At 40.4% G+C, this 23,231-nt stretch overlaps 1 protein-coding gene across 1 annotated transcript; it reads left to right on the forward strand.

Moving 5' to 3' along the window:
* Nucleotides 1–637: 637 nt before the first annotated feature.
* Nucleotides 638–6,231, forward strand: LOC121389827 (calmodulin-4-like). Its single transcript, XM_041521476.1, has 3 exons — nt 638–1,232; nt 2,828–2,922; nt 5,793–6,231. Exons 1-3 carry the CDS (start codon nt 1,047–1,049, stop codon nt 6,229–6,231), a joined length of 720 nt encoding a protein of 239 aa, XP_041377410.1. The 5' UTR covers nt 638–1,046.
* Nucleotides 6,232–23,231: the final 17,000 nt, after the last annotated feature.

The following is a 23,231-nucleotide window of genomic DNA, read 5'->3' on the forward strand; positions in this document are numbered from 1 at the left end:
ATTGTTAGGGTGTATTAAACCCTCCGTAGTTAGGCTCCTTCTTCTTCTGCGTTTAAGCTATAATTGATCATGCTTCAGATTTGGAGTCCGGTTGTGATGATAAAAACCCGCCGTCTCTGTCAAGTCTTCTTTGGAACCCAACGCTTGACAGCCAGTGTTGCTCCGTTCGGCCAGTGCTTTATCCTGGCTTCATCGTAGATGGGGCAGAATTGCAGGATGTGCTCAGGGGACTGTGGTCCTGTTTGACATGGACATTCATCAGTGTCTGCCAGTTTCAAGCGGTGCATATGGGATCTGAGATGGCAGTGACCGGTTCTTAGCCTGAAAATTGTTGTCTCTTGGCAACTCTCCAGATGATGGATTGGATGCTTGGTTGTAGCGTGGGTGCATCGGAACTTTCTTTTAATTATGTTTTTGTTTTGTTTTTTGTCTCTCTGAAAGAGATTGGATCATTTGGCTGTTCCATTGTGCTTCCCTCTTTGCAAGTCTGTTAGCATGTTCATTCCCTGCAGTACCACAATGTGCTGGAACCCACTGGACTACAACTTGCATGTGTAGAGAAAGGTCAGCCAGCGCCTGTTGAACTGCTATTACTAGGTTTTCTTCAGGTGACTGTATACTTTGAGTGAGGGATTTGCAATCTGTCAGAAACGCAACATGTGATGGAAGTGGAAAACTGATGATTCATCGTAGAGGGGGCAGAATTGCAGGATGTGCTCTGAGGCTCTGAACCTTTCATCCATCCCTCATAGGCTAAAAAAGAAAATTTCTAAAATATCACTGGATCTTAATTAATTTCGTTGAGTATATAAAAGCTGCACTTCAGATTTGAGGCTTTCCTTTCCTTCTTTTCTTTCCTCTCATATGGGCGTCGGTCGATCTAATTATCTATTTTATCGCAGTACAATGGCCCTTAAAACTTCCATCATAGCCGTCCGTCAACAACGAACGCCTTGTAATTCTGTCAACATTAACTTTTACTGCTTGAGTCAAGATTCTTTGACATTATCTTGGTGTCCAGACTTTAGACAGTGAGTCCGTGGACAATGTTGGGTTACAACATGGCGGACAGCGAACCATCAGAATCGCAAATTTGGGTTCAGAATCAGTTGGAACGGTTTAAGGCGGAGTTTGCCGAAGCGGATACGGACAGTGACGGACATTTGTCAGTTGATGAGGTCAAGGCCATTCTCGAGAAGCAGGGATGGAGCGGTTCAGATGAAGAAGCTGAGGTTAGTACTCGCAATGGGCGTGTTGGTATGGTTGTGTGTGTATGGGGGTACTAATATAAAAAAAAAAAGTGCAAGTTAAAGTTAATGTCCGTCTTGTTTAACGACATCACTAGAACACATTGATTTATTAAACATCGGCTATTGTATGTCAAACAATAGGTAATTCTGACATATAGTCTTAGAGAGGAAATCCAGTAGCAAGTAATGTATTATATGCACCATCCTACAGACAGGATAGGACATACCACAGCCTTGGATAAATCAGTCCTGTTGAATTGGATGGGTCAATAAATAGCTCCATGGGCATGTTTGCAGGAGGACTACATATCTTCACTTATAAATCTTACAGAATATTATTTTTAAACTGTGTACATGATACATATCATTCAATATTCAATACATATTCCCAAAACTTGTTTAACTATTTTACCTTGTGTTTCATGTTCAAAACTCTACATGTTTGTCTCATTGTGACCCATCCTGTCTGTGGGATGGTGAAAATAAATTATCCCTTCCTGTCAATTCATCGAAAAGACTAGCCCGTGCAGTGGTGGCAGCGGGTTTGCTCTCTAATTATATCTCTTTCTTTCTTTTTTCAAATACCCAACAGTGGAATTACCTTTTTCAGTCCTGTATTACAATACAGTGTAACCCTTTTAACCCGGACATTCACATAACCAAGTAAAGAGACAGTGAAAAATATCAGGTTTTGAGGGCATTTCCCTTTATCGAGTGTTCTGATTGAGGGTTCAGATACGTGTGCAGCGGTGTGTCATGTATGTCTGTCTAATAATGATAATAAAACTATATAATTTGTATATTCTTCTATAATTAATCAGATTATAAAGCCTTTTTGTAGCCCTTGCATATTGTACATATTTATAATGTATGTTGTTAAGCCTCCTTGTAACACATTATACTGGTATGCTGTGAACTAGTGATAACACTATTATGTAACATCCGTGAGTTTGGACGGTCCGGGTGCACCAATTAACAAGTGTGTGCCAAGTACTATGGTCGAGAAATGCAGTGAAACCAACACGTACCGACAGTCGATAAATGGCATTGATTAGACTTACCAAAGTAAGTGTTCTCAAGAGACATGCATAACCACCATCTGTTTAAAAGAATAAAGATGATGGTGTTTCAAGTATGTGTCAGATGATCCAAGCGTGACACTCCGTGTAGCCGACGTTAAGTGCCGTTACCAGCAAAAAGCTGAGAGAAAGAATATTGTTCTGCAAACACAGATATTGAAGAAAGTCGTTGAAGAGATGAATTGAACATTCAAACACTACCTGTCTACAATGGGACCGCATCCAGGGGATTCGAGCCTGTGACGTTGAAAACGTGCATTATCCATGAAATGAACCTTGAACCGAAATATCGGGTCGAAACACACACACATATCCCAGTTTAAACATATTTTCTGGTGTTTTCTCAATATATTTTCCGGGGTAACATGACTCCACCCCACCCACATAAACCTCGCTCGCCATAGTGTAGACCCCCCACCCCCACCCCATACCCACTTCTCCCTGCACACGCGCCTGGGTTTCACCGTATAATGATAGTAAACTATATATACATTTCAGGAGGTTTTCAAGAAAATGGACAGCAATAAAGACGGCAGAGTCAGTATGACGGAGTACATATCAGCGATATGCAACATACCTGTGTATGTTCTCAGGTGAGGTATTTTCGTTAATACACAGAAGACAGAGTCAATATGACGGAGTACATATCAGCGATATACAACATACCTGTGTATGTTCTCAGGTGAGGTATTTTCGTTATTACACAGACGACAGGGTCAGTATGACTGAATATATATCAGAGATCTACAACATACCTGTGTATGTTCTCAGGTGAGGTATTTTCGTTACTACACACATACGACAGGCGGAGAGACAGACGGAGGGATGGGAAGGGAGATGATGAGACAGGAGGCGAGGGATGGCTGGAGATAGGGGAGAGACATACAGACAGACAGAAATACAGACAGATAATGAGACAGACCTAACACATACAAAAAAAGAAATCAATGTCTTTACGCATGCGCCACTGATGTCAGTATGAGGTAATGAGAAAATATACATCAGTGACTTTCAAATACCAATGTGAACACGTTATCTTCCACAAACAACAGAAGGTTAATTCGCAGGCCACGGTGAGTTGAGCCGTCAGATACACTAGCTAGTTGTATTGATCTGTCGACTGATGTGACAGATATTTATAATTAAACAGCACATTTTACGACAGTTACTAATAACCTGTCAGGCTCAAACTTCATTCAAGGTCGTACTCAAAGTAAACTAACTCAGTGGGAAGGAGGCAGTAAAAAACAAACGGAAAAAAAAGTACAATAGTAGCAAGGGATATCAAAGGCCGTGGTATGTGCCATCCTGTTTGTAGGATGGTGTATATAAAATACCCCTTGTTAATAATGGAAAAAAATGTAACGGGTTTCCTCTCTAAGACTATATATCAAAATTACCATATGTTTGACATCCAATAGCCGATGATTAATAATAAATGTGATCTAGTGGTTTCGTTAAACAAAAACAAAAACAAAAACAATTTTTTTTGTGCACTGGCTGGAACGAGAAATAGCCCAATGGGTCCACCGACGGGGATCGATCCTAGACAGACAGCGTGTCCCGCCCCTAATTGGATAGAAGCACGAAAATAGGTATAAACCAAACGAAATGCCCCCTTCCCTGCTATATACGGCAATGTCACCGAAGACTGTCGTTCGTATTACAGCCCGTCACATTTATTAAATAAGCTGACAGTGTTTCAGACACACGTTCCCTCCCCGTGGCGTCGCTTGCAAACACCCATAAATTATATTACGTGGAACAGATCCTGGAAACTGAGGAAATGGACGCTAATTATTTTTAATGACACGTGGAGCGATGTTTCTGTGTACACTCGAGTGACGTTGCTATAGAGGCTTCTAACGCTTGATCGGTTGAACAGCTAATATAGTCTACAGATACACAAGAAAAATGTTTTAATAATAATTACGGAGCGTTGCGCATTAAAAACAAATAAAGAAATTCCGCCATCTTGATTTTGTTTTCCCTTCAGACATTTAACACTTGATCGGGTGGTTGGATAATTAAGATGGCCTATAAATAAGAAGCAAAAATGTTTGTTAATAATTACGGAGAATGGTTCATTAAAAACATTAAAACTCCCCGTGGCGTCACCTGCAGACACCCATAAATTATATTACGTGGAACAGATCCTGGAAACGGTGGAAATGGACGCTAATTATTTTTAATGACACGTGGAGCGATGTTTCTGTGTACACTCGAGTGTCGTTGCTATAGAGGCTGCTAACGCTTGATCGGTTGAACAGCTAATATAGTCTACAGATACACAAGAAAAATGTTTTAATAATAATTACGGAGCGTTGCGCATTAAAAACAAATAAAGAAATTCCGCCATCTTGATTTTGTTTTCCCTTCAGACATTTAACACTTGATCGGGTGGTTGGATAATTAAGATGGCCTATAAATAAGAAGCAAAAATGTTTGTTAATAATTACGGAGAATGGTTCATTAAAAACATTAAAACTCCCCGTGGCGTCACCTGCAGACACCCATAAATTATATTACGTGGAACAGATCCTGGAAACGGTGGAAATGGACGCTAATTATTTTTAATGACACGTGGAGCGATGTTTCTGTGTACACTCGAGTGTCGTTGCTATAGAGGCTGCTAACGCTTGATCGGTTGAACAGCTAATATAGTCTACAGATACACAAGAAAAATGTTTTAATAATAATTACGGAGCGTTGCGCATTAAAAACAAATTAAGAAATTCCGCCATCTTGATTTTGTTTTCCCTTCAGACATTTAACACTTGATCGGGTGGTTGGATAATTAAGATGGCCTATAGATAATAAGAAAAAATGTCTGTTAATAATTACGGAGAATGGTTCATTAAAAACAAATTAAGAAATTCTGCAATCTTGATTTTGTTTTTCCTTCAGATAAGGGGTCTTTAACACTTGATCGGGTGGTTGGATAATTAAGATGGCCTATAGATAAGAAGAAAAAATGTTTGTTAATCATTACGGAGCACGGTTCATTAAAAACAAATTAACAAATTCCGCCTTCTTGTTGTTTTTGTTGGGGGGGTTTTCCCCTTTTTTTTCTGTTTTTTTTTTTTTCTTCAACATTTGACTCGGTGGTTGAATAGCTAAAATGGTCTAAAGATACAAAAAAAAAGCTCTAATATTTACAGAGCATTATGCATTAAAAACAAATTAACAAATTCTGCCATCTTGATTTTTTTTTCTTCAGACATTTGATTGGGTGTTTAGTAACTAAGATGGTCTACAGATACAAAAGAAAAAATGTTTTAATAATAATTTAAAATCAAATTAACAAATTCCGCCATTGTTTTTTTTTTTTTTGGGGGGGGGGGGTTTACAGTAGCTAATGTTACAGATACAAACGACGTGTCTGAACCTTTTGGGGATATAGGCACATTAATAAACTTAAAACAAAAGAAAGATACAAACGAAAAATGTTCTCTTTTTTCAGACAAATGGCGTTACGTCGAATGTTCAGAATTCTCGACACCGACAACAACGGCGTTCTAACAGAAGACGAAATCTTCGCAGCGACGAAACTCGACTTTATGAGCAACGTGGACATCACGAAACTACTTCTGGCTCTAGCTGCAGACTCGGACAAAAAACTCAACTACGAGGAATTCATCCGCGTATTTGGGTTGGACGAGAAGAGGCGCTTTCTCAGGGAACTATTTGACAGCTTGGATATTTACAACATCCGGTTTCTAACGACTGACGTCATTATCGACGCGCTTTCGGCTGATACCCGACTGCGCATGTACGTAGATCCGGCGAAAATTGCTGATCTGTTGATCGCTACGTGTCGAAATCAGTATGGGAAGATGTTTTTTGAACATTTCGTGCGGGTCTGGACAATGCGAGACAAAATCCGTGTTAATATCTACTAGCTGTTTTCCGATCCACTTCATTTATTTGAATAAATATTGTTATAAAAAATCTTTAAAAAAGAAGAAAAAAGAAAGAAAAACATTTTTTTTCTTCTCTTTTTATTTTTTAATTTCTTTCTTTTTAGTTTTCTTTTTGTTTATTTATTTATAATTTAGCTAGTCAGTTAGTTTTTAGCTGTTGTTTTTGTTACGTTTATTTATTTATTTAACTGACGCTGTCTCTCTCTCTCTCTCTCTCTCTCTCTCTCTCTCTCTCTCTCTCTCTCTCTCTCTCTCTCTCTCTCTCTCTCTCTCCCTCCAACAAAAATAATCAGTAATCTCAATAATTGGCTGTAACAAATTAATACATTATTTATTATTTGCACATCTTAAAATAAAATATATTTCTAAATAAAATTCTATTTATTGTTTATTTGTTTTTCTTTCCGAATTCTACAAGGAAGCATGCTGTAAAGAAAGAAAAGTCAAGTATTTGACAAGTTGGGTTACCTAGTTGCCATATAACCGTAAATAAAATGTGTTGAGTGCGTCGTTAAATAAAACATTTCCTTTACCTAGTTCGAAAAACGTACTACAGTTTATCTTTAATCGATCTCCTATTTTGTGTATAACTTTTTTTAACCTTTTAATTAATCAAGAAACAATTTCCTTTTTTCTTCTCTTTTCTGTTCTATTTTTAAACTTTCATGTTATCTTCGTTTTTTTATGACATCAAACAGTTTAGAAAGAAACCTAGAGATGAGTAGGTGGCGTTCGACTAATGGGTTGTGGGTAAGTGTATTATGATTGGGAGATAGAGTGAGGGTGGAACTGGGTGGGGTAAGGCTGTTAGGATGGGAAGATAGAGTATGGTGGTGGGGATGGGAGTAGGGTGGTAGAGTGTGGATACTGAGTTGGGTGGTGAAGATGCGGTGACGATGTTTGAATGAGGAATTATTGTGCGGGGGTTGGGGAGATGGGATGGGGGTAGGGATGTTAGGATTGGGACAGGGAGTGGTAGGGGTGAATATGGAATGATGGTAGGGCTGTTGGGTGGGGAGATGGAGGTGTGGGAAGTAGAGAGTAATGGGGATTCATTCATTCATCAGTTTACTCTCTCACCAACTCACCCATCCACTAACTCGCTCCATTCACATTACACCAGGGCCGAACCTACTGCAATGGAGGGGGTGGTGGGAAGGAGCTGTACACTGAGGAAAATAAGAAAGGGCCTTTTTTGTTTCAAAGAGTTCTTTTTGTGTACCTCGAAATGACCTACATGTATGTCATGATAATATTGTACTGCCATTCCCCCCCCCCCACACACACACCTCCCCCACCCCACCCCACCCCCACCACCCACACTTAATTTAAGCTAAGTACGACCCTGAAAATCGACATCCATCGATTCTCAACTCTCTGTATAAAAATCGCACTGAAGACTAGAAGGAAGGAACGAAGGAAATGTTTTATTTAACGACGCAGTCAATACATTTTATTTACGGTTATATGGCGTCGGACATATGGTTAAGGACCACACAGATATTGAGAGAAAACCCGCTGTCGCCACTTCATGGGCTACTTTTTTTCGATTAGTAGTAAAGGATCTTTTATATGCATCACCCCACAGACAGAATAACACATACCACGGCCTTTGTTACATCAGATGTGGAGCACTGGTTTGAACGAGAAATAGCCTAATGGGCCCACCGACGGGAATCGATCCTAGATCAATCACGCATCAGGCGAGCGCTGTACCAATGGGCTGCGTCACGCCCCCACTGAAGACTAAATCATTTTCATTTCTACTTGTTTTCTTGTTTATATCCAATTACGGTTCAAGCACGCTGTCCTAGGCACACACTACAGCTGTCTGCCCAGGACAGTAGGTTAGTGGTTAGTGGTTAGTCAGAGAAAAGCCAGTGCAGTGGTCTTACACACCTACCCATTGAGTTATTGTGGATTGGAGCCGGTGCCGGGGTGCAAACCCACAACCTACCAGTTTTGAACCCAATGACTTTACCACTACATCACCGAGGCTGGCTACTCTTTCCGATTAGCAGCAAGGGATCTCTTATATGCAGTATCCCACGGACAGGATAGTACTTACCATGCTCTTTGTTGGAAAGAGAAATAGTCTAATGCGAACGTACGAAATATAGTATACCATACGGAATGTTACCGTGGCTTGTGAATATGCACTACGAATCAGCTCTAGGGGTGTCGTTAAACAAATCGAACTTTTTAAGACGTTAGGCCTATAATTGGCAATGGGTGGGAAGCTGGTACCAGGGTGGGAACCCATTACCTTCCAGTCTTTAGTCCGATTGCTGCACCAATGAATCGTAAAGGCCTACAACCTACAACTCCTAGCCTAGTACCGGGATGCGAACCCACTACCTTCCAGTCTCAAGTCCGATGGGTCCACCAGTACCGTGGATGGTATAGCAAATCGTCGAAGTGTTCTTCCTTGTTCGAACAAGCGGATTACCTCTAAGGAAGTACTTTGCGTGATGTCCGAAGATTCCCGATTACACGCCGGGCGACCCTCTTGCAAGAACACTCATTTGTCAATAAGCGGCTTCCGAGTGTAAGTAGATTACAGACCGAGTCTTTGTAGCCGTGCGTGTTTCGTGTCACGAATGACTTTTCGTCAACCTAGACAGTTTAAAGACACAGACCCCAGTTTTTAAACACTATGAGATGGGTGCGTCTTTTTCCTATTAGAGTCAGTTTTTGATAATTTAAATTGTTTAGACTATCTATTTTTGTTCATTCGAAATGTTTCTGATCATCCTGGTGTTTGTAATACGGCGAAATACATTTTTTCTTAATTCTAAAAATGCATGTACCTCAGAGAAACAACGGTTATTTTGAGAGCGTATTTCCCTGTTTCAACGTCACTGACTTTCGTTCCACGCTATTGTAACTTTATCCAGATGGTTTGTAGATTAACAAAACTTAGTGCCTAAGACTTTAAACTCTGGGTTGGGACGTAGCCCAGTGGTAAAACGCACGCTTGATGCGCGATCGGTCTGGGATCGATCCTCGTCGGTGGGCCCATTGGGCTATTTCTCGTTCCAGACAGTGCACCACTACTGGTATATCAAAGGCCGTGGTATGTGCTATTCTGTCTGTGGGATGGTACTTATTTAAGATCACTTGCTACTAATGGAAAAAAAAATTGACATCCAATAGCCAATGATTAATAATTCAATATGTTCTAGTGGTGTCGTTAAACAAAAGCAAACTTTAACTTTAAAATTTTGGTTCAGATTTAACAAGAGTTTGGAAGAGAGAAAAAAAGCTCGTGATAAGAACGTAAAATTTAACACGCTTTTCGGTACAGGAGTCTTACCGTCAACCAAGGTCGAGTTGTGTAGTTACCGGCAGACTTATTTTGGGCTACAATTGGCCATTATGGCGCATCGGTTGAATGAATGTTGGAAGGTACTGGGTTCGTATCTTAGGGGGGGGGGGGGGGTATTCTGTCACCTCCATGCCAGTCAAGCTGGTATATTTATACGCTGATTTAGGTCTCGACGTCGTAAATGTTTAAATGTTCGTTATATACGTTTTTAAACAACTCGTTGTAAGATAAATGTTTTGGGTTTTTTTTCATTTATTCATTTCAACTTATTTTCGTGCTTATATCTAATTAAGGTTGAAGCACGCTGTCTTGGGCACACACCTCGGATATCTGGGCTGTCTGTCGAGGACAGTGGGTTAGTTGTTACGTTTCTTAGTGGTTAGTGAAAGAGATTAGGGTGTAGTGGCCTTACACCTAACCATTGATCCCTTAAGAACTCGCTCTGGGTTGGAGCCGGTACCGGGCTGCGAACCCTGTACCTACCAGCCTGTAGTCCAATGGCTTAACCATTGTGCCACCGAGGCTGGTGATACATGGTATCAAACAGATTCTTTAGGGGGTGGGACGTAGCCCAGTGGTAAAACACTCGCTCGGTCGGTCTGGGATCGATCCCCGTCGGTGGACCCATTGGGTTATTTCTCGTTCCAGCCAGTGCACCAGGACTGGTATATCAACGGTCGTGGTATGTACTACCCTGTCTGTGGGATGGTGCATATAAAAGATCCCTTGCTGCTAGTCGAAAAGAGTATCCCATGAAGTGGCGACAGCGGGTTTCCTCTCTCAATATATGTGTGGTCCTTAACCATATGTCTGACGCCATATAACCGTAAATAAAATGTGTTGAGTGCGTCGTTAAATAAAACATTTCTCTTTTTTTTCTTTCAAACGGATTCTTATATATAGTGTCTCTTAAAGGGACATTCCTGAGTTTGCTGCTATTTTTAATAGATGTTATCGACTAACAGAGCCTTTTTAACGATCGTAATTACATATCAAATATATGTTTGTGCATAAAATATTAGTGGCTGTATATTAAAAGTGTTTCTGATCGTTCTATTATTTGTACTTGGTTAAATGTCATTTTATTTCCTAAAATTATTTGAAGACAAAATCCAGTTTGGGCTTGTTACAAACATTAAAACGATCAAAAACACATTGAATATACAGACACTGATATTCTAAACAAGAAAATATATTTAATACGTAAGTTGAATTGTCGAAATATTTTATTAGTCGGAAACATCTTACAATGCAGCAAACTCAGGAATGTCCCTTTAAATATATACGATATTTTCGACATTATTTTCTGAATGTCAGTTATATTAGCTAGACCATAATGTCACGCATGGTATTGTTCCATTTTGACGAAAGTGGGTCTAAGCAACCCATAAATGAATTAAAATCCACTGTCATTGACACTGTCGACTAGTTCTAATGGCGAAAACATGCTTACATTTGCACGTAAATTAGGGCGAAGGCGAAAGGTCTGCTAAGTGCCCATAACTTGCTTTTTCACAAAGCGCTTCATTTGCACGCTTTGCATGTGTATTCCATGTTCCCAATGCTGAATTTCTGTATAATTGGAGCTTGCGTTCGTGTACGGTGCACACTCCAAATTCAACAATGGTACAACGTCAACTGACTATCGAAGATCGAGGAAGGGCTATTGCTTAGCAATACGCAAAGAAATGTTGCTCTGAGACTTGGTGTCAGTCAGTGTCGTTGGCCGACTGTGGCAACGGTACCAATCAACGAATTCTGTTCGAAATCGTCCACGTTCGGGAAGACCCCGAAGCACTACAAATAGAGAGGACCGCTACATCACCAATATGGCTCTACGTCAACGCACAACCACTGCACGCCGATTACGTGACAACGTGACAATCTGCGGACTGCGACTGGAACTCGAGTGTCTGATCAAACCATACGCAATCGTCTGAGAGCCAATAATCTACGCTGCCGTCGCCAGGCTGTTCGACCACCACTCCTACCACGTCACAGAACGGCCAGACGTCACTGGTGCACACTTCATCTGCGGTGGCATCGTGTTCAGTGAGGTCGAGTGATGTTCACTGATGAGTCCAGGTTTAGTCTCCAGTTCAACGACGGTCGGGTTCGTGTCTACAGACGTCCTGGGGAGCGCTTCGCTGACGTTAACGTTAGACAACGTCACCGGTTCGGTGGTGGCAGCGTCATGGTGTGGGGCGGCATCTCTATCCACCACTGGACCCCCCTCTATGTGGTGGATGGCAATCTGAATGGAATCTGCTATCTGAATGAGATTATCCGGCCGTTGGTTCTCCCAGGCCTTCAGCAGATTGGCGGCGGGGCAGTTCTGCAGGATGACAATGCCAGACCCCATCGCGCCAGGGTGGTAACGGACTTTCTCAGACAACAAGGTATTGCCAGGATGGATTGGCCAGCATATTCGCCTGATTTGGCCCCAATAGAGCACGCCTGGGACGAATTAGGCAGGAGAGTTCGGGATAACCATGCCCCTCCGGCCAACCTTCATGATCTGGGTCAACTTCTTATGGCAGAGTGGCAGGCCATTCCCCAAGAGTTCTTCAGACGTCTGATCAACAGCATGAGGCAACGATGTGTCGAGTGTATTCGCGCCAGGGGTGGATTCACACACTATTAAACGAATGTTCTAATGTGTAAAATCCATGTTTGACAACCTTCAACTTTAACAGCATGTCATGTGACTTTCTTGTATACAGTGACGTTTATTTGTGGTTTTTTGTAAATATGGAACAATAAATTAAAGTTTTGGTGTAGTTTACATCATCAATCTAATACACTCTGAAACTTATTTGGTTATAAATTTTTGACCCTTAAATTCTTTTGAGTAGTATATAAATGCAGTAGTACATGTTGCTGAACTGTTTTGTCTTAGTATACTTAGTATAATTAGGCCTGGTTTTATACTGATCACCCAAGCCGTGTCGAGCATTGCTGAGCTGTGGGAAAAGTGAATATAAAACATCATAATATTATACTACTCGTGGGAAAATTGTGAAATGTAGCGGGTTTACTATGCGACTATAATATGTCAGAACCACCAACATAGGCGTATACGGGCTCCATTTTGTAGGGTGGGGGGGGGGGGGGGGGGCCTGGCATTTACCTGAATTAAACTAAACTGCCCGAATCTGGAAGGCACAATTTTATTCATATCAGCATTACTACGAAACAGCTAAGCCCAGGTCACATTGTCAAGGATCAGGACGCCAGGTTAGTCACGGATACGACCCGGCATCATTCGTGACAAACCGTTGTGGTCCGTACTAAACTGTACCGATCCTTAGCGTTCCGTAGCAACCCGTAGCGCTCCCCGTTGTCAACTAACCCCTATTTTTAATAATCCTTGGTGTATGCGTCGAAAACCGTAGTTAAACCGTGGTGCACCCGTAGGGGACTGCGGATAGACCACTATGCGGGGTTATTCGTGAGGTTTTCATCCGTTGTGGATCCGGCCAGACGATCCTTGACAGCGTGACCGGGGCTTTAGGGTTGCAAACCAATCACTGCACATTTTTACATGGATTACAGCTAATTTTGAGGGTAGAATGATGGAAATACATGGTAAAAAAGGTCTCAGGTTAGCACATTTTGCCCGAATATCTGTATCATTTTTTCCCGGATTTAAGGTTTTGCTTCAGCACTGGGAGGGGCAATCCCCTCCCCACACACACACACACACACACACACACACACACACACACACACACACACTTGCCTCCCTGTACCGTATGTTTATGACTACTAAAAGTTTGACATCCAACAGCCGATGATTAATACATCAATGCGCTCTTGTGGTGACGTTAAACATAACAAACTTTAACTTTACTTTTAAAAAAAAATCCAACAAAACCAAACCTAAAATCAACCATTAAAGAAGATGAGGGCTAAATGCATCTTTAAATCGACCGATTCACCATCTTGCCCTCGGTAAGAAAAGGACTCATTAGGAACTAATTTGTGGACAAATTATATTATTTTTTCTCATCCAAGCGATTGGTTGCTGTATCCAGCATCAATTTGCCCAGTAACGAGAGTGATTTCCTAAGAAATTGAACCCGTTTTCATGTCTAATAATGCGCTGCTATAAGCCAGTTAGTAGAGCGCTCAGAACCATTTTCCTCTTTTGTTACGCTTCTTTGTGTTACTACGCGTGAGATTTACCTAATTACGTCGTCGTTCAATGGCGTCCGGATTTTTCCTTTCAATTTTCTTTGTTCATTGACGTAACACTAACAGGTGGATCGTTGGATTAAGGTTTTAGTTCAAGTCTATGTATATTGAAGTAAACTGATTTAACTTTGGGGTTTTTTCTTTTCTTTCTTTCTTTCATTGTTTCTATCTTTCTTTATTTCTTTATATAACACTAGTGTCAACGGTACTTTTTGACATGTTAATTTCAGTAATGCACTAGTACATTTTGTGGCCGATAGTTAATTTATTGAAAGTAAAAAAAAATGAAAGAGAGAGAGACGGGGAGACAGAGAGAGAGACATATATATATATATATATATATATATATATATATATATATATATATATATATATTATATATATATATATATATATGACAGAGAGAGAGAGAGAGAGAGAGAGAGAGAGAGAGAGAGAGAGAGAGAGAGAGAGGGGGGAAGAAGGGAGAGAAACAGAGAGAGAAAGACAGACGGACAAAGACAGAAAAAGGCATATAGAGAGAGAGACAGATACTGGAGAGAGATAAGGGGAGAGAGGGGGATAGACACGCAGAGAGAGAGAGAGAGAAATGGGCGGGGGTGGAGGCGAGCGAGTGAGGTGATTGGGTCGTATGTCTGAACCTCCTCGGTGAACCCAGTTGGGTTTTTTTAGTCCCAACCAGTGCTCAATGACTGGTATATAAAAGATCCCTAATGAAAATGAAATTTAGCGGCTTTCCTCTGAATGAATGAATGTGTTTTCTCTGAAGACTACGTGTCCGAATTATCAAATGTGTGACATCTAATGATGGTTAATTAATCACTGTGCTCTAGTGGTGTCGTTAGAAACACCCTTAACTGTAATGCAGCCGATTAAGTAGGGTACCGGAGTGTCATCGAACATTCCTTTCTTTCCTTTATTGGCAGCTGCTGAAAGAACAATATGAGATGAGAGTACTTTATAAGTCAACCCCCACCCCCCAATTTTTTCCATATTACAAAATACTCGTGACGAAACATATATACGTGTATATATTAGGGTTGAAAATTAGCAGTCGCCCGGTCGCCCGTGGCCACCTTTATTGGCTAAAAGAAAGAAATGTTTTATTTAACGACGCACTCAACACATTTTATTTACGGTTATATGGTGTCATACATATGATTAAGGACCACACAGATTTTGAGAGGAAACCCGCTGTCGCCACTACATGGGTTACTCTTCCGATTAGCAGCAAGGGATCTTTTATTTTCGCTTCCCACAGGCAGGATAGCACAAACCATGGCCTTTGTTGAACCAGTTATGGATCACTGGTCGGTGCTAGTGGTTTACACCTACCCATTGAGCCTTGCGGAGCATTCACTCAGGGTTTGGAGTCGGTATTGGATTAAAAATCCCATGCCTCGACTGGGATTCGAACCCAGTATCTACCAGCCTGTAGACCGATGGCCTGCCACGACGCCACCGAGGCCGGTTTATTGGCTAAAGGGCGACTATGAATTTTACAAAGGTAGTCTGTTAGGCGAGAATCGATTTAAGCGTCTGGCGAGTATGGTACCAGTTAAAAAAGAAAGCACTCAGACAGAATCGAATGTGGTAAAACACACGGCGTCTGCGCTGGCGCGAACTACAGATTTGGCAGCAGAAGACAGAACATGCTCCATATTTTAACAGCGCCAGACTCAGCTTCTGTGGTTATGGGCCGAGTCTTTCTAAAAAAAATAGAACTCAAAACGTATTGCAGACACTGCATGTATTTTTAAAATCTGGAAGTTGTCGGCTTATTGGAATGGATTGGATACGTCATAATTGCCTAGTAGACCTACTTTTTTGACAATTGTTATTCAATGATATGGTAAAAATGAAGCATATTTAATTAGCTTATATTACTCTAGGACAAAATCAAAATCTATCTTGTAGTTTTAACTCACACTAATAACAATAAAATATTCCATTACTACGGGTAGAACATATTCATGATTAGTCTATTGTCCGTTTGCGTCAAAAGGGAACTAATGAATTGACATGTAACTTCATAATGAATGAAGATAAAATTCATATAAAAGCATTAATTTATTCAGTTTTAAACTCACACCATCTCAAATAATATTTCTTTTAATTTTTTGGTGCGGGGATGGGGGGAGGGAAGTTCAGTGTAAATTATAATATTTTTTGTACACATTACTATCAAAGTACATAGTTTAAATCTGACGCAGGTTTTTAGGCAGTTGATGGAACATCTAAGGTAATCTGAACGACAAAACCGTAATATATGATCAAGGTAGTATCATTATCTGTACAATCTGACTGGGGGTTTGGCAAAATAGTGGATGCTTTTGATTTTGGCTGTGCAATTAAATTGCAATGTGATAATTGGAGGGCTAGTTGAATTTTAGAAGAGCCAGTAACATTACACACACACACACACACACACACACACACACACATATATATATATATATATATATATATATATATATAGAGAGAGAGAGAGAGAGAGAGAGAGAGAGAGAGAGAGAGAGAGAGAGAGAGAGAGAGAGAGAGAGAGAGAGAGAGAGATATATATATATATATATATATATATATATATATATATATATATATATATATATACGGTATTGTTGGTGAAATCTTCATTTGTTCCTGTACACATCATTTTGTTTTCATTTCTTTGAACTGGTTCATCATCAAACAGGATCTTACTGTCTGCTAATTTTATAAATAAATAAAAATATATATATTTTTTTTTTGTAAATATCAAAACACAACAAAGACGCCATTTCAAACGGTCTCCCCGCCTCACGTTCTAAGCTCTCCCGGCGCAGCCTAAATTAATTACCTGCGTCCAATCTGACGTCGGGATTAACTGGCGATAACGTTTTAATAAAAACCATGACAGGCAATGGACGGCGATCCGAGAACAAATGAACTGTAATTGGTTTAATTTCGGGAATCGATGAGCCGACCATTGATTGAATACCGGCTCGCGCACGACATAAAACTTCTCCGTAGTCGATCTCTTTCATGTTAGATTTACTACCAGGCGTAGCAGAAGCCGGGATCAGTGTATCCGTGGTTAATAATTGATATTCTCCTTTGTTAAAGGCACACTACCGTGTTGGGACAATCGTTATATATAAGGTGGAACCTGTAAACAAAGTAGGTCAATAACTAATTAAGTAGATAACATTCTCATCTAATCTTTCCTCTGGACTGGATGCAATGGGTGGGTGCATTTTAACATGCTCATATACCACTAAGGTTTCGAGCATGTCTGCCGGGTCCCCTTTCTGGATAGCCAGGGGCCTGACCTAGAACAGAATACTGGACGCAATGTCTCATCCATTCTTTGTCCGCCAGGGGAGGACCTACTAGGCCAATAGGTTGAGTAATGTTTATTTTTGGGTAGGTCGTCCAAATTGGTGTGTAATTCAATAGTATTGTTTAGAATAGCAGTGTCTGTATATTCAATGTGTTTCTGGTCGTCTTAATATTTGTAAGAAGCCCAAACTGGATTTTGTCTTCAAATAGTTTCGTACGTACGAAAAAAACATATTTTAGGAAAATACAAATATTGGAACGATCAAAAATACGTTTAATATGCAGCCACTGATATTTTATGCAGAAAAATATATTTGATATGTAATTACAATCAATAAAAAGTCTCTGTTAGTTGATAACATCTTAAAAATTGCAGCAAACTCAGGAATGTCCCTTTAATATATTCTCAATTTACTAATTTATTCCAAATAAAATGTATCCCTTAAATACAAATTTCCTCTTTCTGTCCTGGACATGACATTTGGCGCGAATCAGAAACCGTGCCCAGGATGGACGTGCCTGAACCTTCAAGTAGGTCAGTGGAAGCTTCGTGATTACATTCATTCATTTCAACTTTTTTTCGTGTTTTTAATCCAATTAAGGTTCAAGCACGCTTTCATGGGCACACAGTCCAGGACAGTGGGTTAGTTGTTAGTTGAAACATTAATGAGAGAGAATAGGGTGTAGTGGCCTTACACCTACCCACTGAGTCGTTAAAACTCGCTCTGGGTGGGAACCGATACCGGGATGCGAACCCACTACCTACCAGCCTTATGTCCGATGACATAACCACGACGCCAACGAGGCCGGTTCGTGATCACAAAGCCAGAAAGTAATACCTTCACTGTGCCCTCGTTTTACGAAGCGTTCGTAGCACTAAGATCACCTTGCATAAGATAGCAATGCACCACGTACGGGTGGTGATCGTAGTGCCAAGATTGTTTCGTAAAACGGGGCCCAAGTCTCGTGTTTACAAAATATTTAGAGTCAAGACTGAAGACTTTTATGGAGTCTGCGACATTAACTTCATGGCAACGCCATACAAATCGCATGCGTGTGACGTCATTAGAGATTTTAGTCTACATTCTAAACGTTTTATAAGCACGTGCCCAGGCCCAGACCCCGTGCTTATAACACTTTTGGACTTTCTAGACTCAACATGGCAACACCATGTAAAGCAATCTGATTAAAATTAGCTCTACTGGTTTACCAGTAGATCTAACAGCATTGCGTGGACTCCCATGTCCAGGTGACATTTCATCTAGAAATAACAATTTAAATATCGACCAATTACACTTCGCCTTTTATAGCGTTATTCGGGATCATACAAATTCTAAAAATATCGGGCGAGACTATTTATACAATAGTCGAACTTGTTGGTCCATTTAAACATTGAAAAAACAGGGGGGAAAGTGCAGTAATAAACTTTGGATTGTATACTAGTATAAACAGATTTCATGGCTATACCATCACGGTTCTTTTTCTTTTTTCGTCTTGAAACGAATTTTATATAAAATTTTATATTAAAATTAGTTTCTGGCATACTTCGTAATTCACCCGAATCATTTCGTATACCCTCGGCATAATCCCGAATGTTTTCAAATTCTTCAAATCACTGGCATGATTTTGCAAGTAAGGTTTTGATTGGTCGAATGAAAAGTAAACTGGACATGAGCTCCAACGTGCTGCTGTTAGATCCACATGTAATAGTGGAGCTAATTTTAATTAGATTGCATGTATAGTACAGGCGTGTGACGTCATTAAAGACTGAGTCAGGACTCAAGTCAATTTCGCACCTAAAATTAAACTTAGCACTGGCTTACAATTACTTGAAGAGACAACATTTAAGCAATAACCTTATTGCCATCACACATTCTTGTTCGTGCACAACTCGATCAATAAATAAAATCCTGCTTTTTTGTTTTTGTTTAACGACGCCATTAGCGTACATCCGCATTTGGCTTTTGAAGATCAAACATTTGGTAATTATTATGTAGTCTTGAGAGAAAACCAGCTACATTTTCCCATTAGCAGAAAGAGATCTTTTATAAGCGCCACTGCACAGAAAGGATATTATATACCACGCCTTTGATATATCAGTCGTGGAGAAATGTTTGGAACGGTGGGAGAAATCAGAGAAATGGTCTATGAGTGGATTCCGCCATTCGACCCAAGCACCTCAGGCAAAGTTTCTACCGATTTTTTTTTTTTTTTTTTTTCTTTAATATGTGGGGAAAACATGTTTAATCACTTTTGACAGTGGCACGAAAACCTCGCATATCTCAATCACCGGCTTGTGGCGGGTGTTCATTAGTCTATTAAAGTGACGTCAATAATGGCTACATAAATACCTTACTTTTTTTTATTACATCATTTACGGCGATTCGTAATTACTGGCTTTTAGTATATTTGTGCATCAGTGAAACGCAGTGTGGTATGCGGGTGACCTGATTGCACTGTGAGATTACGTTTAGCGTGCCATAAATTGCTGTATTACCCAAACATGCAATATGCAATCAGCCGAACGTCCAATCGACGTGAGCTCCACGTAGCGAAACACTTGCTAGCTAGTCCCCCCCCCCCCCCCCCCCCCCCGCTTAATTCGCGGGTGGGAGAGTGGGTTGGGGCAGGATGTTGGAACAACTGATTTATTTCTCCCAACCAACGTTTCACAATTTACTGGTATCTTAAAGTCTGTGGTATTTGTTGTTTGTCAATGGGGGTGTTTTAAATGATTCAGTGGTGTTTAGGGGCGGAACTAGGATTTTGAGAAGGGGATGCAATGTGTGTTTGATGGAAAGAGAGAGAGAGAGAGAGAGAGAGAGAGAGAGAGAGAGAGAGAGAGAGAGAGAGAGAGAGAGAGAGAGAGAGAGAGAGAGAGACATACACACACAGACAGAGAGACAGAGGAGAGAGAGAGAGAGAGAGAGAGAGAGAGAGAGAGAGAGAGAGAGAGAGAGAGAGAGAGAGAGAGACGTTAAACGTGTAGTGTTTTACATGGAAGCTAAAGGGCGGGTTTAAAACCCGTAAACCCTCTAACTTGGATCGATAGGAATAGATACAAGAGTCCATTGGATATTTCTTTCTTTCTTTCTTCTTCTTATCTTTTCTTGTGTTTTCTTGTTTTGTTTTGTTGTTGGGGTTGGGGTTGTTGTTGTTTTTGGGGTTTTTTTTTTTTTTGGGGGGGGGGTTGTTGTTGTTTTCTGGGGGGTTTGTAATCTCGTTTTTAAAAAAGAAAGAAAGAAAAGAAAGAAAGAAAGAAAGAAAGAAAAAAGAAAGTACAACAATGGTTAATGACCAAACGAGTTTTTATTCGTCCCTCTTACTGCTCAAGTTGACAGGCTGATACAACCAATCACAATGCGCGTTGTGTAATGCATTTTAATCGAAGAAGAAAGAAAGAAAGAAAGAAAGAAAGAAAGAAAGAAGAAAGAAAGAAAAAAGAAAGTACAACACTGGTTAATGACCAAACGAGTTTTTATTCGTCCCTCTTACTGCTCAAGTTGACAGGCTGATACAACCAATCACAATGCGTGTTGTGTAATGCATTTTAATCGAAGACTGGTTCCGTAAAATTGAGTTACGCAAGTCTTTTGAAATCGATAGACAGGTTTATGCATTCGAAACAGCATTGTGTGGTGACGGGGAAAAAAAGAAAGAAAATTGAATATTGGAACTAAATGACTGGAAGAAGAAGAAAAAGGAGAGAAAATGTATTCACTTGAATTTAACACTGACAAAACTGATACCAGATACAATATGAAAAACAAAATGCACATGGCTAAATTGTTAAAAGTACATGGTCTTAAAAATATGTCACGCATTGGCGGATCCAAGGATGATGGTGGGGTTGGGGGGGGGGGGTGTGACAGGAGTCCAACATTATCATCATAACTGTTATCATCATCAACTTCATCATATCGTCACCACCACCACCACCACTACCACCATCGTCATCATCAAAATTACATGATAGTATATTTAACGACACCCCAGCACAAAAACACGCATCGGACATTGCGTGATGAACAAATGGGCAGTCCCCCCCCCCCCCCCAGGGCGTAGCATGATCTGGACCTGGGTGGGGGGGGGGGGTGGGGTGTCGAATATGATCCAAGTGGACCCTTTTTCTATTGTTTTTGCACCACCAGAAACTTCATATGCATAAACCTGTATGTTTTAGTTCTGAAAGCGGACCATTTGCTTCAGCGGGGGGGGGGGGGGGGGCGTCCGACCACCCCAACCCACCCCAGCCTACGCCACTGCCCCCCCCCCCCCCCCCCCCCCACATCCGACGCCTATGATATAAGAATTGAACAGTTGATAAGTGTACTTTAGTATCTATATCTCTCACACGATCAAAAATGTATAGTGAACAAAGATACGCATTTTAAAATTTAAAAAAATAAAAATAATAATAAAATAAAAATATCAGGATAGAATAGGCCCAAAATGTTCAAAAGACCTTGCTAATTTTAATAGACATGAAAACTAATGAAATTCAAAACTGAATAATTTTAAATAAATTAAAGATAACTGAATTAAAATTTGCGTTCCTTTTGTTGTTTGGTATATTTATTTAATTTCTTACTCACCGACGACCATGTAAGATGTGTGGTATTACAAGGCGATATCTCACGTACTAGCACATGGGATACCGATTTAAAGGCATCGGTGGCGCAGTGGTTAAGCCATCGTACTACAAGCTGGTAGGTACAAGGGTCGTAGCCCGGTACCAGCTCCAACCCAGAGCGAGTTGGATATAAGCACGAAAATAAGTTGAAATTAATTAATTAATTAATTAAAGGCATCTAATCGGCTGATCCATAGTGATGACCCGGACGCCAAAGCTATTCCGTTCAACGATATTAACTCATCTGTGACGTAAACACGTTTTTGTTAGAAAAATACGTTTATATTTCTTTAAACCTGTTTTATTCTGCTGTTGTTATTGAATAGTTCTGGTGAGTGGCAGTCCTCTTGTTGTTTTGGTCGTTTGCATTTTTTATTTTTTATTATACTTTTTTTTGTGTGTGTGTGAGTGGTTGTGGAGTGTGGGTCTTTTATGTTTGTTTGTTTTTGTAGGGTTTTTTTGCTGGGGTTTTTTGTTTGTTTGTTTTTTTAGAGGATTGCAGCTTAGTCAGCCAAAACAGTTTTAAAAAGCTTCAGCTCATTTTCTTTTCAAAATATAACCTGAACCCCTAAAACCTCTCACCACAATGCAGACCCTTTTCAAAATATAACCTGAACCCCTAAAACCTTCTCTCACCACAATGCAGACCCCTTTCAAAATATAACCTGAACCACTAAAACCTTCTCTCACCACAATGCAGACCCCTTTTAAAATATAACCTGAACCCCTAAAACCTTCTCTCAGCACAATGCAGACCTCTTTCAAAATATAACCTGAACCACTAAAACCTTCTCACCACAATGCAGATCCCCTTTCAAAATATAACCTGAACCCCTAAAACCTTCTCTCACCACAATGCAGACCCCTTTCAAAATATAACCTGAACCCCTAAACCCTCTCACCACAATGCAGACCCCTTTCAAAATATAACCTGAACCCCTAAAACCTTCTCTCACCACAATGCAGACCCCTTTTAAAATATAACCTGAATCCCTAAAACCTCTCACCACAATGCAGACCCCTTTAAAAATATAACCTGAACCCCTAAAACCCTGTCTCACCACAATGCAGACCCCTTTTAAAATATAACCTGAACCCCTAAAACCTTCTCTCACCACAATACAGACCCCTTTCAAAATATAACCTGAACCCCTAAAACCTTCTCTCACCACAATGCAGACCCCTTTCAAAATATAACCTGAACCCCTAAAACCTTCTCTCACCACAATGCAGACCCCTTTTAAAATATAACCTGAACCCCTAAAACCTTCTCTCACCACAATGCAGACCCCTTTCAAAATATAACCTGAACCCCTAAAACCTTCTCTCACCACAATGCAGACCCCTTTTAAAATATAACCTGAATCCCTAAAACCTCTCACCACAATGCAGACCCCTTAAAAAATATAACCTGAACCCCTAAAACCCTATCTCACTACAATGCAGACCCCTTTCAAAATATAACCTGAACCCCTAAAACCTTCTCTCACCACAATGCATACC

This window comes from Gigantopelta aegis, chromosome 15 (assembly GCF_016097555.1).
Source record: "Gigantopelta aegis isolate Gae_Host chromosome 15, Gae_host_genome, whole genome shotgun sequence".
Lineage (NCBI taxonomy): Eukaryota > Metazoa > Mollusca > Gastropoda > Neomphalida > Peltospiridae > Gigantopelta > Gigantopelta aegis.

Excerpts from the sequence above, each read along its gene's own strand:
- LOC121389827 (XM_041521476.1), top strand. The coding sequence starts at position 1,047 with ATGTTGGGTTACAACATGGCGGACAGCGAACCATCAGAATCGCAAATT. Across the intron at positions 1,233-2,827 it reads GTTCAGATGAAGAAGCTGAG|GAGGTTTTCAAGAAAATGGA; the intron begins GTTAGTACTCGC and ends TATACATTTCAG. Across the intron at positions 2,923-5,792 it reads ATACCTGTGTATGTTCTCAG|ACAAATGGCGTTACGTCGAA; the intron begins GTGAGGTATTTT and ends CTCTTTTTTCAG.